The sequence below is a fragment of the Varanus komodoensis genome, unplaced genomic scaffold (assembly GCF_004798865.1).
Source record: "Varanus komodoensis strain SLA01 unplaced genomic scaffold, ASM479886v1 scaffold41, whole genome shotgun sequence".
NCBI classification, from domain to species: domain Eukaryota; kingdom Metazoa; phylum Chordata; class Lepidosauria; order Squamata; family Varanidae; genus Varanus; species Varanus komodoensis.
In genome coordinates this window covers 4,313,013-4,330,444 of record NW_025335954.1, presented here as the reverse complement: position 1 = coordinate 4,330,444, position 17,432 = coordinate 4,313,013, and the positions used below count along the sequence as shown (strand labels likewise).

Genomic DNA, 17,432 nt, shown 5'->3' with positions numbered 1-17,432 from the left:
GTGGCTAACTCTGCAAAAGTAATTCTCTTAGCTTTCACCAAAAAATCCTGGGAACTGTAGTCCTGGAGGATTGAAAGTCCCTTACAGGAATTCTTGGCATTGTCACAAAATGATCCTCCCCAGAAGCCTTGAGGAATACCATGAGGACACATGTCAGTACAGTCTGGGTTTGTTGTCTATCTGCAACTTCTGAGTCTCCCTGAGTGTACCCATGTTTCTTTGGCAATGGGCCTTGCATGGGAAATGTCTTTTCGTTTAGTGTGTTGCTTTGTGGCTTTCTTGTGAGCCTATGCAACAAGTACAGTGTGTGTGTGTTGTGGTTATGTCACATGTCCTTTTAAGGCCAATAAGTTGTGTTGTAGAGTGCCCGTGTTGTAGCAAAGTGCAGTCTTGTGTGCGTTCTTTGGCTTTTTTCACTCTTTTTCTTCTGCCCTATTTTCTAGAGTGTGTGTATGTGTGTGATAGCATCAGACCGGCTTTTGTGCACTCTGGCTTTCTTCCTTCTTGGGAATCTGTATGTTTTGTGGTATGCTATGTATTTTCTTCCTTTGAGTGCTGTACGTTTAGATAGTGAAGTATTCTGTGGCCTTTCTTGGAAAGGCAGGTTGCAGTAAAAGGCTTGTGGGAGGGAAAAGAACCCTTTGGCCAACTCCGCCACTGCCGCCAGTGTGGTTTCCCTGCCCCTTACACAGGGGCGGCTCCTGTTATGTAATATCAGCAGCCCCCAGCGAGGCAAGGCGGGGCACACACAGCGTACAGTTCTTGCCACCTGGAGTCTGTGGGACGGCAGTGAAGCGGCAATGGAGGCACCCTGAAGCCACTTAGCAACTCAGCCCGGAGAGGGGAACGGTGCTCATACCTTGGGAATATTGGGGGTCCTCTTTCCTGCACAGTCTGGAGGGAAAGCCGTCTCTTCCCCATCCCCCCAAAGCTGCACACCTGGCTAGGCAGCTAGGAATTCCAGCAGGTAAGGGACCATGCCACAGCCTCAAAGAGAACCATTGTTTCCATTTCTCTTAGGGAAGGGGGAGCGATTTGTGTCCCTGAATGCATGGCTGGGTGTGTGGGAGATGCAGTTAGATCAAAAAGGGCAAGATCTCAAACTGAGACACTCTTATGGAACAAGCCCTCTTTCCAAAAGATTGTTTGAAAGCCCAAGGTCTGCCATTTCCCCGGTCCACAGGGTTAGGCATTGACTTCAGCGTCTTCCCCATGCGCACAAATTCTGATGGACTGCTGTTCCTGTCTCTGCTCCATTTCAAGTGTTGTTGTTGTTGTTTTATAGCAAATAGGTCCCTTACTCTGAATTAATACTCCATGGTCCCAGGGATGTGTGTGCTTCTTTTGCCTAACAGGTCTGATTTGAAAGTGTGTTTGTGTGGCATTCTCTTTAATCTTTCACTTGAACTCTGGAGTCTCTCTTTCCAGGCAACATGCCTTTGGCTGGAAAAATGTTATGATTTCCTAGAAGGTTCCAAAGCCCAGGGTAGTGGGACAGACCACAAGTCAAGCATGCCAAGCTGTAAAGCACACCAGCACACACATGAAGCACACCAGTCTCCTGTATGCACAAGTGCACACATCAGCATAACATTCACTTGCAGCTGCTACGGCACACAGACAGCTTCAAGATAGGCACTTCTCCACAGCAGAGGCACAAAAGTATGGAGAATCCCATGTATGTCCAAGTCTCTTCTGTGTACAAGCCAGTGAAAATGTGATCAAAAGTGATTGTTGCAGCAGAAAAACTGAGTTTCTGCAGGTTTGCAAAAAAACAGAAAACAAAACCTACCCTGCTACACCCGCAGGACTGGTTAAATATTGGCATTTACAGCAGGCATGTTTGTTAAGGCTCTTTCTTATTATGATGCAAGGAGATTATGAAAGCCTTGGAGAACTTTCAGGTTGCCATCATGGATGGAAGTGGTTTAGAATATGGATGTAACTGGCTGATTTCCTCTGGTGTAAGCCAACCAAGGCTTAAACTGAGCCCAGGAATTAGGCCCAGGAATAGGGATTGTATGGCTTATTCTGGGAATGTGTGAGGTATGTGAGCAAAAGGCTATACATTGGTTTGGATGTTCGGAGCCTGGGTTCATATTCTTCCTCAACCTTGAAGCTTCACCAGTATCCCTGACCGAGTTACACTAGAGGTAACCAAGTTATGTGCATGCAACCATGCAAGGAGGTGGCCATCACTGAACAGACAAACACTTTTGGCTGGGTGGTTTTGCAGAGAGTTCAGCGTGGAAAGATGGCTGCTTGTGTGGTGTGCAGGCACTATAATTTTGCCTCTGGTAAAGAGCATTTGCAGGGATGGGTATTTCAGAAATGTGCAAAACCCACTTGACCAGAGGTGAAGATGGGACTAAATAATGCATTTGTGCTGTTCCACCATATTAAAAAATGCCTCTCTCATCCCCTACCTGTAAAACTACAACACAAAGTGTGTTGCAGCACCTAAGAGATTAACACATTAAAATTATAGCTTGTCACCAGCCAGTATAATCTGGTATCCATTGAGGAGAATTTTTACCAATATTCTGCTTCCTCAGATTTCTAATTGACTGCAGATATGCCTAATCTACAGCATAGGCATGTTGTGAGACTGAAGATTAGGGGAAAAATTATAATGGAGAAAGGAGTACTTTTGAGAGTGGTCAAGGTGCCTATTCAAAGCCTCATCTACCATCCCTACTGCATCCCTACTCTTGAATTTGGAATAAGGATGCTTCCGGAAGGTATGTTTTCTCAGGAGAGTTTGAGCTCTGGAATCTCCCATGTTACAAGGAGTAGGTGTCTGTGTGTGTTGCAGAATGTTTCTTATAATGCACAGATCTATATTATCCAAGTTGATTGTATAAATTACTTGGGGGAGGTGTTACTTTATCAATGCAATGCAAGGTAATATGGAGGGGGCAGGCAGGAACCTCTGTTAAGATTTTTTTAATGATTGTTTTTTCAAGGTGGTTTTGGGTTTTGGTTTGGTTCTTCTTGTGGAGCAGACTCCTCTGCAGCACTGCTTGCTACTCTGTACAGAGGCTTGTACAGAGTCTGTGGCATATGCTCCCACAAAATGCTTCTTTCCCAGTCTGTGTTGCTGGCAGTTTATGATGATGGAGCTAGAGTCACATTTGAAAGCCCTGTTACATGGGTCTTTGTGAATATGCCTGTATTGTGCACACATAAACACGTGAGAGAACGAGAGAGAGACTAGGTATGCATTGCATACACACATCTGTATGGTCATGTTTGTGTGTGTGTACACACGTGCATGCCCATTCCTCACTCTGCGGCCCTCTCCTGAGTGGGCCCTAGATGTCTTGCCTGTTTTTTGTTCCCTAGGCTGCAATTCAGGAGGCTGCATGGGATGGACTGTGCATGCTGCCCGAGGGACACAGATCAGAATCTCTTTTCCTCCTTTCAGCCTGTGGGCCCTATCCATGTGTACATGGATGCCAAACATGCATGCAATTCTGAGTCACCTATCCACATGTGTAACTTGCAGGCACATGTCACTTAGATGTATGCAGCCACTGGCAGCTGTTCTAATAGGCCCCACATGAGACGGGTGTAACTTTGCCAGTCCCTGCATTATGCGAGTCCAGTCCTGTGTGGTTCCAATTTCAAGATAAATAGCCCCAACAGCTGTTGCCCATCCACACTTTACACCTGAACAGGCAGGCACACAGTTCACCAGCTGACAAGTCTTCTGCACTAGGATGAGATGTCCTGTATTCCTGTTTTTAAGTACACTAAATATTTCTCTCTTCGCAATCTTACATAGACATTCAATCCAAATGTTGTGCAAATGTTCTCTTCTGGTTTGGTGACACATTTCCTCTCTGGGGGCAACTGGTCAGTGGTCACACCATGTCCCATTGTAGCAGCCAGCTCCTTGGTCCAGGCTGCTGTCTTTTGCATGCTGGTGCTCATCAACACAACATAATTGCAGCCATCCCTGTAGCAAAGTGAGTTGCAGTAGGGGTGAACAGTGGCTGATGTGCCAGCTGGGAAGGCTCAGGTTAGACACCGAGAAAGCTGCCTTCTTCCAGGTCATGGGGCTTATCCATTCAGCCTCATTGGTCAGGGAGTAGCTCTGCAAGGTCCCAGGCAGGGAGAGGTCTTTCTCCCTTACTTGCTCACTGAGCCTTTTAACTGGAGGTGCCTTATGAAGCATGTGCTGTGCAGCTGATCTTTCGGGTCTCTCCCCAAGGGCTCCTCACAGACCATCTCTTGAGAAGGAGGATTGGAAGGTCTCTAAGAGGGGTTCTGCACACAAATATTGTAGCAGTGCAGTTGCCCCATTCTGTGCATCCTTGGCCAGTCTGGAATCAAGGTTTAAGCACAACTTCGTTGTTTCATAGGAACATGATTGACTCACAGAGCTGGCATGTGATCAGTTCAATTTCCAGGGTTGCATTATTCAAACACGATTTCCTGCAGGGCTGGGTTGCCTCACAGTGAAGCAGTTCACCCTGCACCGCCACTGTTCAGTATGTGAAGGGCATTTCAGTCCAAGATCCCTCTAGTCCTGCTCTCTGTTTACACACTAGCAGCTAGCTATCTGGCAAGGCATGGCAGTAATGGGCTTCTCCTGTTGTTGGTTCCTACCACCTGGTAGCTGGCATACATAGTCTCTAAACATCCCCATGTTCAGGTTAGCTATCACAATCAACCACCATTGATAAACCTGTCCCCTTCCTGCTCCATGCATCTGAGTGAGGGAGGCAACCTGGTGCCTTTCAGATGTTTGGAACAACTCCCAAGAGCCTCAGCCAGGATGGTCAATGGTCAGGAATGATGGGAGTTGTCCTCTGGGTATTTTTGTCTGTGATAATCAATTCCATCAGTCAATAAGAACAAGAGAACTAGCTCACTTAATCAAGCTGGCCTTGGTCGCCAGATGTTGTCTGACTACTGGCCACCCCCAGTTAGCATGGCTACTGGTTGGGGTTGATGGGAGTTGTAGGCCAGCGATGTCTGGGAAATCGAAGTTAGGAAAGGCTGCAACTAGCTAAAAGCTTCTGGTGATCACAGTGAAAAGGCCTAGTATATGGCCTCTGCTCTTAGACATTCCACTTCACTTTCATGACTGATAGAATGTAATTATCCATCGAATAATGAACATAATTTGCCTTTTGGAATAAGGGGAATGAGAAGAAGGAATCTAGTTTAGAGACTCTGCTGAATCCTTGCTCTTATATGAATGCATTTTCTTCCTCTGCCATCAGCTTCAGTAGACTCAGTCTTGAAGGCTCTGGGTGTGGTTTGTTTTCTTGTGCAACATCCCAGTAGAGGTTAAGGAAATTGCAGGCAAGGCTCTGTCGAAATATTCACGGGAAAACCAGAGTGAGAGGCGATAACGGACCGCAGAGGGAGGATGGGGGAAGAGGACAGAGTGCATTGGCTTTCAGATCTGTCAGGCGTCCCAGAATAGTAGTATATTGCCTTGTAGACTTAGCAGGCATCACTGTACCAGGCGGAAGGCATGTGCTGCAGTTACACCGGAAATTGTGGCTCATGGATAATAGCTCGGATGAGAGGAGGTGGGGCTGAAATGCAGCTGGAACCCCTCTCTTGGTTGTGTAGAGTGCAAGAACCAATTGTTAATTTAACTTAGTGTTATTTCCCCTGACTGGTGGGAGCTCTCCTGGATCGCAGGGCAAGGAAGATCTTTCCTGCTACCTCACTGGAAGAAAACATTGGTCAGGACCAGCTGCAGGTCCTGAAGAGTCCTTGGGCTAGTTGCCCTGAATGAGCCCCTCCTTCAGGATGTCTGCCTCTTCATCATGAGTCTCATCCTTGCTACCACTTACTTGCTTGGCACACAGGGAGCTGGTGAGCATGTAGACTGAGATGTCTACTGCTTCTCACCACCACCACAATTGCCTGGGGTGGAGGCAGGGGAACAAACAGATGATGAGGAGGAAGAACTCTGCAAAGCTTTTGTCAGTGGGCCGCTGCTGGGGAGTGAGCCCTGGGCAGGTGCCCCCCATGCTGAGCTTTGGTGCTGACCATGTGTAGTGGTTGAACCAGTAGTTGTAGTTCTTTGAAGATACTGGCTGGGGATAATGAGTGCTATAGTCCAATAAATCTGGAGTGCATCAGGTTGGGGATTGTTTAGGGTTCTCTTAATGCAGAAACTAATAGCAGACAAGAACTCGTTAAATCCTTTGAGGGAAGCCATGATGGTTTTAAAAAAGAGAACCATGTAGCATCTTAAAGTCTTAACAGATTTATTGTGGCATAAGCTTCCATGGACCAGTGCACACCTTGGCAACTCACAAAGTAGGCTTTACTCCATAAAAGCTGTATGCCTCAGTACATTTGGTAGACCTTCAGGTGCCCCACCAGGACTCTTTACTGTGACTGGCTCACGTGGCTGTCCCTCTAGAATTTGTCATGAATTCTGCATACATAAGCCATTCTGGACACCTCAGAATTAGATTTGGGATATGTGGGATAAATCTGTTTTTGTGGAACTGGCTGGTTAGCAGCCAAACTTGCATAGACCTACGATCCTCATCCTCCTCTTCCTCCAAGGAAATAGTACTTGTTTTCTAGTTGCCCAGGCATTTGATCACTTGGGATTTTTGTCACCTCTGTTCTGTGCAGGAGTGTATCATTCTGCAATTGCTCTGTGCGGTCTATAGAAACCCATTGTTCTACAATTTTTCCAAAAATGGTATTAAAGACAGGTAACAATAATAAGTTCAAGAGTAAAGCAAGCAAGCAAGCAAGCAAAAAAAGTAAAATTACCAAGAACAAATGGATTAAAAACATAATTAAAATATAGCCAAAACAAGCAGCACCTTACCCAATAGAAACCCTTCAGCAATTGATCTTTGCTGTCTTTGCCTGCTGGAGGAAGGATAACAAAAAGGAAGCCAAACTTGCTTCCTCTCCAGAGCCTGGGAGTGGCCACCAAGAAGGACCTCTCTAACATATCCACTGAATATGCCCCCTCCCACCCCGTGGTAATAGAGAAGGGCCTCCCCTGACCTGCAGTGTGTCATTGCCATTGCTCCACAATCACCTGTATGATACCTGGATGTTTTGCCAGTGGGATGAATATTATCTATGAAGGGGCAGATGGATTTCAAGTAGGCAAAGGATCCAAGGGAATGGGTTAAGCCTCCCAGCCAGCACTGTGGTCATGGTGCCCTCCCAAAGCTGTTGCTGTTTCCCCACTCCCCGCCAAGACTATGTGAGATCCTGCTTCTAGATGCCCCCCATTGTTTCTGGTGGGGAACTTCTACTTCACAGGCATGCCCATATGCCAGCATCCTTGTGTCCCTGTCTAGGTACTGTAGTACACAGTGAGAACATGGAAAGCACACACACAACAGGCTGCAGTCACTGTTCCTGGGACACAACACTACTTCTTTCATGGAGTTAGCTGCACGGACTACCAAGGAGGCAATGCATCTGGAAACAGGCAATGTAGCTAGGCTGTGTCAAATTGAACCACTAAAATAGCCCTCCAGATTCATACAACCGGATCTTTCTTGGTGTGCCTTAATCGTAAAAGCCTATCCCGTGGCTCTTTTGGCAAGAAGAAACAAATGTCAGTGACGGCTGATTCAACATTCTAAGGCAAAAGTGCATCATACAAACCTCTCAGGCCAGTATCACGTAAGAATGCAGATACTCAGATGGGCCAGTTTTCAACTCAAAGTGGCTTTGATCAGATTACAACAGCCTTGACTTAATCAGGCATGCAGTGAAAGTTTTCTGGTCATCCATTGGTTAATGCAGAAAATCGGATCCCACTGCCTTTATGTAAAGGTAACAGTGGCATTCCTCAAAAAATAGTAAATCTAGTACTATTCACACTGTACTGCATTCTGGGGAGAAGTGAGCTTAGAAATGTTATAAAACAAACACTTATTTTATCCAGATTATTTTGATGAGGGGGTTCAGGCACATCCCCCCCCCAAGTTGTTTGATCCCTCACAATTTCCCAGTAAATATCTTTCTTCCTGACAGCAACATGTAAGACATTTGTTATGCTCCCTTGCCTGCATTTGCAAGTGGTACAATTCTGGAAGGGTTGAACCATATGGTTTTTCTGAAACTGGAGGCTGTTTTCGGAGTGCTTGAATTAGCAGTAGCTATTGTGCTGTGGGGGCTTCACTTTTAATTTAATTAGATATACTGGGAGCCAGTGTAGTGTAGTGGTTAAGACTGTGGGACTGGGACTCAGGCAGTCTGGGTTCTAGTCCCTGCTTGGCCATGGATCCAAGTGGGTAACTTTGGGCGAGTCACAGACTGTCAGCCCAGTCTACCTTACAGTGTTGTTTCTGTGGGGGTTATATTGAGAGCAGGAGGAGAATGGTGTAAGTCACTCTGAGTTCTTAAGAAAAAGCAGGATATACATCTAATAAATAATAAAAATATAGCATGTTTGCACATGTGCACATAAGCAGAGAAATCAGACAGACAAAATTATCAAACAAGTAAATTTGCTTGCAAAAATCATTCTTTATATTCTTCTAGCATTATTTTTCAGCATTTTCAGTTATGAACATGGTTGAAACTAGGCTTTTTGTTTGCTGGTGTTGTTTAAGGGCACAAAAAGAAGGATTAACTATTTTGCCACCTAAGTGACAGAGGAGAACTTGGATTAACCACAGGGTGAGATGTGGTGCTTTTGTTCTAGCTTCCCCACACTGAAGGTGTGTGTCTACATTCACATTTAAACCAGTCACAAGGCTGTTTAACTCCCTTGGCCCCAAACAGAGGAGGGAGCCATGGCAGCTAATCAAGAGTCTGTGACAGGATTCTCAGTGGTTACCCAAATGATGCAAGACCTTTGCAAACATCCATTTTGGATAGAGAGAGAGAGTATGGATGGAAATACTGGGGTTTGCACGCACCACACATCACTCCTTCTGTGGATAACATGCAGTCTGTATGTTCTACACCTGCAACTTAGATGTCACATGTAAGAACCTGAGTTAATAGCACTTTGAACCCCTGCAAGTTGGGATCAGGGTCAGCAGGCTGATTCCCCACTCCCATTCTTGATGTTCATTTCTATCTGGAACATTTGTTTGCAGTTGGCTATTACTAACTTGTACAACACAGTGAGTTCTTTGAAGGAACCCTTGGCTAAAACTTTATTTCAGAAATCATGTCAAATCTCCAGTTTAGCTGGGCTCAGTGAGCACCAAGATCCTGCTCTTTGCACTTGTTTCCTGCTGCCTGCTGGTGGGTGATACATGAGAGTCTCCCACTTCACAAGATAGCAGTATCATGGCCTTGTCTCCAGCCGCAGAAAATCCTTAGGAAGTCTGGCCAAGGTGTGGAAGAGATAGCTGTCTTTCTAACAGAAGACTGGCAAGGGCATCTCTATGTTTCCCAGGCTACCACTGGCAGGTCTTGCTTTCTGTGGATGGGTGCAAGGCTGGTGCCAGCCCCAGCTTTTTGGGGATGCTTGGATAAGATACCCTATCTTGGTAAGTCCACCTTCTCATCACCTTGTTGCCAGCCATTCTTGCTTCTCATCCACTCCCTCCTCATTGCTGCTACTCACTTGCATGGCAGGCAGAGAGCCAGGGAGTAAGCTGGCTGTGGCTTCTACTGCTCCTCACTCTCTCCACCACCATTGCCTGGGCCAGAGTGAGGTGCCAGTGAACAAGCAGGTAGCACTGATGAAAAAGAGGAATGACTCCAGGGGACTTTTGTCATAGGCCCCCAGAGTGTAAGCCCTTAGCAGGTGTCCAACCATGCCCGTCTGTGATACTGGCCTTAATTGCTCCAGACGCTTGACTGCCTGACATGGAGTTTCACACTGCTCTTAGGCAGAGGGCTCCTGGCACTACAGAAGACCTGCTCCATCTTTCCTTCCTTAACAAATGTTCCGTGGAAAGAGAAAGACTGAGGAAGTGGTGGGGAAATGCAATAATGTTATGACTAGGAACCTTCATCAGGACCCTTTGTAAAATTATGTGAACAAGGCAGAATGCTGACTGATAAAAGCATCACCTAGAAGCACTCTGGAGGGCACACATATAAATAGGACCAACCCTTGCAAAGTCTTTCTGTAGCATTCAGACACCAGTTTCTGCCTTTATGGTATCCCCTGATGCAGGTTGCTTCATTCTTCATGCACACATAATCAAAGTCACCCATACACACAGCAATAGTTATAAATTCAACAAATGTGCACACTTTCTCTCATGTTGCATCATTTATTCTGCTTTTGCTAATCCATGGGAGTGGTCCGTTCTCCACCCTTAACCACAGGAAATCTTATTTAACAACTCTTCTGGCTTCTGAAATCTCACCAAGCACTGCCCACCCACTTTTCAGTGTACTTTTGTAACTGTAAGATTTAGACCCTTAGTACTTTTTCTTTTTCAAGGTGCATGCTAAGATGTTCAGGGAGCTCAAGGCTGCTACCAACATCACATTATTTGTGCTTCCACAGATATAATCTACATACAGTCCCCTTCATCAGGAATATGACTCTGATATGGCTCCCTACCCTGTGTTACATGGTACTTCTGAACAGACTGTTCCCATGAGGCTAATTGTTCTCACCTTGCCACAGTAACAGCTGCACTTCAGCAAGATCATCTTTTGATGTCATTACAGAAGTAATTAAACTACAAGTGATACTTGCACACTTGAAGCAGAAATTGGTGGTGACCACTACTCCCCAACCATACCCAACCTGCTTCTCTGTATTGCATTTGTGGGCTGAGAGTGCATCTCACACAACACTAGTAGGCATATATGTCTAATGTGTGTGCAGGTACTCCTTCATCCTGAAGGCAGCATTTCTTCATCCTGCCACTGAAAGAGCAGGCCGGTGTGTGTTGTAGAAGATAAAAACCTTTCAGACAGTGATCAAGTTCACAGAAAGTGTTCCTACATTTTCTGCCTCATACGGACTCTCATTCATTCATTCATTCATTCATTTATTAAAACATTTCTATGCCGCCCCATTCACCGAAGCCTCGGGGCGGCTCACAACATAAGATGAAGTACAAAAATAACAATATAAAAATAACAATATAAAATAAATAACAATATAAAAGAAGTTGCCCTGGCCAGATATGCACAGTCAGACAACCAGTTCATCTATTCTTAGTATTCTTTACATCAGGTGCAGAGTCTCCTTTAACCCAAGGGGTGAATGCAATGTCAGAAAAGTTCTTGGGGGCTGGATTGTAGTAGTGTGTGAGGCCAAAAATACCAGTACATTTTACTTTAAAGCTCTTTTTGCCACTAAGTCTTATGACTAGCATTTAGATCATTTATAATGGAAAGAAAAATGCACAAAAGGTTAAAGTCCACCAAAAAGATTGATGTTTGGTTGGAAGAAAGGAAGTGGTGCCACAGGGGGTGGCCTAGCCTTTTTGGAACTCCAGACAGGCTAGGTTTGTCCCCCTAGGCTTGAGGTTCTGCATTCTAAAAACAGCTGTTGCTGAGATAGTGTCCGAAGAATCACCATCAGCTGTATAAGGAGAAGCGTGTGCCCAGGAGAACACTGGCCATGACACAGAGATCTCTAGCTGAGCCATATTCTTGATCAAGGTTTCTGTGTCTCTGTCACATGACTGGAAGCAGCTCTTCAAGGTCTCAGGCTTGAGTCAGGGCTATCCTGAAACAGAGCAACAAATGAACAAGGCAAGGCATGTAATGCCCAAGACAAGATAAGTTATTTTTGGCAACTGAGGTAGAAAACCTCACAAGTGCCTCTGTCCACCCCTGACAGCAACAAACATAATCACAAACCATTAATAACTAAAAAAGGTTAGCTGTTTGTTCTCTCTTATGGTGGTGCTTGCAATAGTCTTTCACAACTTTACCTGAAGACTGAGCATAGGACCTAGGGCATGCTCTACTCCTGAGATAAAACCATTCTTCACTGTGCTTCTTATATTATCCCTAATTTTCAAAATAAGGTGGCCTTTCCATCTAACTACTTATATTTTTAAAAAGCAAAGCTAGCCATGTTGAACTGTAAGAAAAAAGAAAAGAAAAGAAAAGAAAAGAAAAGAAAAGAAAAGAAAAGAAAAGGGGGGACACTGCAAAGTTGATGTGCAGTACCTTTATTAGGACCAAGCAAACTGTCCAAAACATTGAGCAAGATGCCATATGATGAATCCCCAAGAATGAAGGATGCCAGATTTAAAAATGACCTATCCAACCCTCTTGAGTCTGCTGCCCAAAGCAGCTGTTCTCTATTACTTGCTCATTATTAGGGAATGGCAATAATTCTAAGCAAGTTAAAGGTAATTCATTAGAATAATCATTTCCCCTTAGGCTATGCCAGTGTCTCACCCCTCTATCTTCTCTGATCAAACAGGTTTTGGAAGGACTACCACAAAACTTTGTAAAACGTATATGACCACAGATCCTGGTGGAGTGAATTTGCACACTCCAGACAACCACATGAGACTAAACTAGATGCTCTGAGATAGTAAGGGATGTGGTGTAACTGAGATGCAATTCTGCTGTGTTTCAGCTGTGGCATTCTTCATTTCCAAATCTTGAAATCTGACCTTATTTTTTGCTTCTGCCCTTCTTTTTAGCAGCACTTAGCCTTTCAGGAATGAACACCATGAAATCATCCAAAGAAAGAAAACATAATGGAAGCTAGGTCTCCCAAGTCTGCTTGTCTCCTTACCCTACTAGAAGACACTAAAATAACCACCTGATTTTCCTAAAGGGCTTTACTGTTTCCCCACATATTGTTAGGTTTGCAGGTGGATGGAAAAGTGCAGGAGTAATCTCAGCAGCCAGCACAGTGGCTGGATAAGATTTCCAAGACTATAGGCTTGGATAATGCCTGTTTCCATAGCTAGCTGAACTGGATTAAAGCTAAGCAAAATAGAAAGTGTGAGGCATAAACTGCACACAGAAATCCAGTTTTTCTTGGTGAAGAAATTGGGATACTTTTGTGCTGGATTGTGATGATTTGGCTTTAAAAGCTCAGAATACAGATACATCTGAGCTTGGTTATTTCTAGATCTGCACATGAAGCAAGAGATACATGTTTGTGATAAGTAAATGCAAACCACATTAAACACTTTTGATTAACTATCATAGCAGCGCTATCTTGTCCATTCATACTCAGCACTATTCATCCTATTCATGCACCTTTTTGACACACACATGCATCTATTTCCAGTAATCATACACATCTACTTTTTTGCTTGTTTGCACACATATCTGCTGGGCATAATAAATGATTGGGCTTATGCTCCTTTTCTCTTCATCTGTAAAGGTAAAGGTGGAGTCAAAGACAGGCATGGTCAGGCATCTGCTGAGAGGCTACCCTCAGCAGGGGCCCACTGACAACATCTCCCTGGACTTGCTTCTTGTCTTCATCTTTGCAGTCTGCTTGTTCACCTGCTTCCTGCTCTGGCTCAGACGGTGGTGGTAGATGGAAGGAATGGACAGAAAGCAGCAGCAAATACCACTTATACATCCTCACTGGTTCTCTGACCAAAATGTAAGACATGATGGTGGTAGGAATGATGGGACAGAGAATGAAGAGCAAGAGCACTGGTGGTGATGAAGGGGAAGCCCATTGAAGGGGTGTTCCCCAAGAACTCTCCGATACAGATCCTGAGTTCTTGTGAATTTACATGCTGTGATGATGGCCATTTGCTTTAATTACTTTATAGAATGATTCAACACATGAATGGAGATGAACAGTTAGTAGGTATCATATTGAAGCAGAATGTCATATTCAACACCTGAACACTGAAGTCTACATAGCAGAGGCCTATTTTGGTCCTGCCTTCTTTAGGGGCTTCTCAGGTGTGTCCCTTTATTTTTCACATGAATACTACAGTCTTACTTTATGGAGCTCAGTCTTTGCATACATGACTGGGGCTACTGCTCTTTAACTTTGCAACAACAAAGTGAGGAAGGGTTAGGCTGCAATATGGAGTGATGGCACATGGATGGAGTTGAACTTAGGTGTGCCCAGTACAAGACTAACCCTGTTATCACTGCACAGGATGCTGACCTAGGTAAGTGTTTTTAGTGTGATCCAGCAGGTGGTTCTTATGCACACACACAGTTCTTCTGCCCTACTGATGACTCTTGTCAACGGATCTGGGAGGTTTCTGAAAGAACCCTGCAAAACCTGTTTAACTACAGGCAAAAGCAGGGATCCATAGATGCATCATGGCTAATGATGCATCTTTTCAACCACCTTCAGCTCTGAGGAGAAAAGGACCATGGTTTCAACATTTCTTTTCACCCTTTGAAAGTGACTTTGGACTCACCGACTTTAATGTATTAAAATGGATTAAGATGGAATAGGTGCTTCCTGTAAAATCAACCCAAAGGAAGCCAGATTCTTAACCCCTTGGAATTCAACCTGAATAACCAAAAGGACCATGATGTTGTAAAGGACCGGACTGTTAACCAGGTTTGTACCACATGACAGCTCACCATGGGTAACAGGGTACTGTGGGTTGCCATGTCGTGCAAACCTGGGCCAATTCCTGTAGAGTGGTTTGTTCATGGGCACATGCTAAAAAAGTGGCTTGTTCTGAGGCTGTTGGATCCACAAAGGGATACGGTGTCATTCAAAACTAGATTACCACTTTCATCATGAATTGCTCAGCAACTGCAGAAACCCCCCTTGTCCTTCTTGCAACCAATGACAAAGTATCATAGCATTCCAGGTGGCACTGTGTTGGTGCATTCATGCCTGCATATGTCCCTGCCAGAACCTGAATACTCTGTCCAAAAATAGATTTAAAAAATAAATATTAAATTTATTTTTAATTTTTTTTAAAAAGGAATTGGGATTTTGTTAGCTGTCGAGCCTCTCTGCTCCCAAAAAAGCAGGTGGCTTTCATTCTCCCACTTTCCCAAGCATATAGTCTTGTCGAAGGGGTAAAAGGGGTGATCCATTGGCTACCCACCTTTGTGAGGAAAATTCACAAGCAGTTTTGGGGGGGGGGTTTGACAGTTCATCTTTTAATAACTGTCAGGAGGAGGCAAAGTGAAAAATAAAGCTGTCTGCAGCCTCTCCAGGTCAATGGGAATGCTGGGTGCTGGTTACAGTTTTCCAGTAAACACTGCCTGAGACATTGCTCAGGTGAAGCTTGCAGTATCAGTGCTGTGCAAGTCTGACTAAAAACTTAATAAAAATGTTCCTAAACCTTTGTGTAGATTTCTTGCACAGATTTTTCTTTTTTAAAAAGGGGTGATGAACCAGTGACAACCCCTCCAATATTCTGCTTGGATGTTTTGAAGAGTCTGTTACTAGCTGTCAAAGCAGATATTACAAAAACTAATCTCAAAAAGAAAAAAAATGGGGGATGAAAGCCATGATGAGCACAGAAGAGCTTTTAATCATGGCAGGGACAGGGCAGACAGAGTAGGCAAGTCAGTCTGGCTGCAGAGCCCCCTGAATACATATGGGAAGACTGAGAGGGAGGGGGAGGAGAAGGGATAACTCACAGTGAACCTTATTGTCTGTTGGAAGCATCATGGGCTGTTTCACCCAAGATGCATCCACCCTGCGTAGTTAAGCAGAGGGTGGGCTGTTGAAATGTGCTACAAACCTGCCCATTGCCATTCCACTAGTACAGGCAAAATTTCAACCTTCCTGCCTCACCCCACCTCACCACTGCAACCACCCTGCATGCAATCCTTTCTTTACCTGCTCATGCTCCATGAATATATCTCTGCCCAGGTTCTTAGCATGTTGCCTACCAGTGAGTGTGACTACAAGCACAGAGTTCCCACCATTAAATAGCCACTCTTTTCAGGGCAAAAGCTGTGACTGATAAGAAGGCCATTATCTGTCTCTTGCAGGAGCAGAGTGGGCACCCTCGTGGCTTCATGAATGTCTGATCCAGGCAGCTGCACCCTGCAGATTCAGAGAGCCGGCTCTGAGGTAAGAGGGAGGCACATGGAGCGCTTATCAAGAACCAGATGGGTAGCCCCACCCACAACAAACTGGGATTAAGAAACAGAGGGCACGAAAGGGGATTCTCAGAAAGCCACCAGAAAGAAAAAGTTGCAGACTGTCATTTAGTCCTGCTGTCTGGGGATTCTTTCCTACCAATGTTGGGCCCACCAGAACTCCAGACATGTTTTCCCACCAGTGTATCTACTTTTCTTCTGATTGGTGCTCACTGTATGTTTCCCATATATAGGCATGTTTTCTTGGAATTGTGAGTTTCAAATTTAATCCCTCCCCTCCCCCTAGAGCTAAATTACTCAGAATTTGTAGAAGCATAGAAACAGAGCAAGTCAGAAGAGGCCTCCCAGGCCACCTAGTCTGACCCCTGGCTCTAGCCGGCTCCACTCACGACATGCCTACCATGTGCATGTCTAGCCTATCCTTGAAGACCCTCACCAATGGGGCCTCAACCACCTCCCATGGACCCATTCCATACCCTTGGGGTCCTAACTGTCAGAAAGTACGTCCTGGGATCCAAGTTGAACCTTGGTTACCTGAGCTTTGCTCCATTGGAGTACGTCCTGCCCTCCTCTGCATTTGATGTGCAAAGCAGCGATTTCCAAACACTGACTTTCCTTGAAGCCTTTGCCACATCAGTAATCCCACCAAGAAAATTCTGCCACAAAATCTCTGCATATCACAAAGGATTCTGGGAGTGCCAGGAATGGGCCTATTGGACCTTGCTCTAGCTGCTCCCCAGGACATTTCACACTGTGTGCAGGGCTGGGCCTCCTGTTAAGCAATGAGGTAGCTGCCTCAGGCAGTGGATTTTTGGTGTGGTGAAAAGGCAGCCAATTGTTAGTTATTAATGTGTATTTATTGCATTTTTACTGCCAGGGAAATGAAGAGTTGCTTGTTAGATTTTTCCCTTCCCCTCAGCTGCCAAAATAGCATGACCAGGCTGAAGTACTATATACCTTGATTTTGGGGGAGGGGGTGACAAGGGAGGGAAGGGATGTAATCTGCTGTTCTGCTTCAGGCTGCAAAGTATATTAGAGGACACCAGTGTACCCCACAGTGTCCATATTGCAGGAGAATGGTTGGTACAGGTGGGCAAGCTTTCTTAGGGAGACCCATAACATCCAGCTCTGTGTAAAGTCCTTTTTGGCCCTGAGTGAAATGTTTTAGCAGTCAGTGTGTCGACCTGCAAGCCAGTTAGTCTCGCTGAGTTGGTTCTGGAGACAGTTAAGCAAAATTCTGCTAAGACAGCAAGGTTCTTCTGCCTCACCCTTTCCACAGCTGCAACCTGCAGCTCTCCCTCCCCAAAAAGTCAGTCCTGAGGGTCAAGACACCCTCCCAAATGTGTAATGGGGGATGGGGAAAGGACAGCTGCAGTAGGACTTTGTTTCTTATAAAGTACTCCAAGGTCCTGTGGCAAGGCATAAGTAAATGGCACGGAACTGAAATACAAAAGCATAGAGCCCAACAAGCTTACTTGAACTTAGTCCTCATCAACATCCATTGGACATAACTAGTG

At 45.0% G+C, this 17,432-nt stretch overlaps 1 protein-coding gene and 1 long non-coding RNA gene across 2 annotated transcripts in view; one reads left to right on the top strand and one right to left on the bottom strand.

The window, feature by feature from the left end:
- The first annotated feature begins 731 nt into the window (after nt 1-731).
- The window catches only part of NFE2 (nuclear factor, erythroid 2), a 29,171-nt gene continuing 12,470 nt past the window's right edge, over nt 732-17,432 (top strand). Inside the window, exons 1-2 of the mRNA XM_044443262.1 lie at nt 732-967; nt 15,805-15,886. Coding sequence (XP_044299197.1) covers nt 15,836-15,886 — 51 coding nt within the window. The 5' untranslated portion in view covers nt 732-967; nt 15,805-15,835. The remainder of the gene's footprint in view (nt 968-15,804; nt 15,887-17,432) is intronic.
- On the bottom strand, nt 11,090-15,739 carry LOC123029880. The gene is made up of 2 exons (XR_006415993.1): nt 15,650-15,739; nt 11,090-11,617 (listed from the first exon to the last, which is right to left on the bottom strand). It is a non-coding gene; the product is annotated as an uncharacterized LOC123029880 (long non-coding RNA).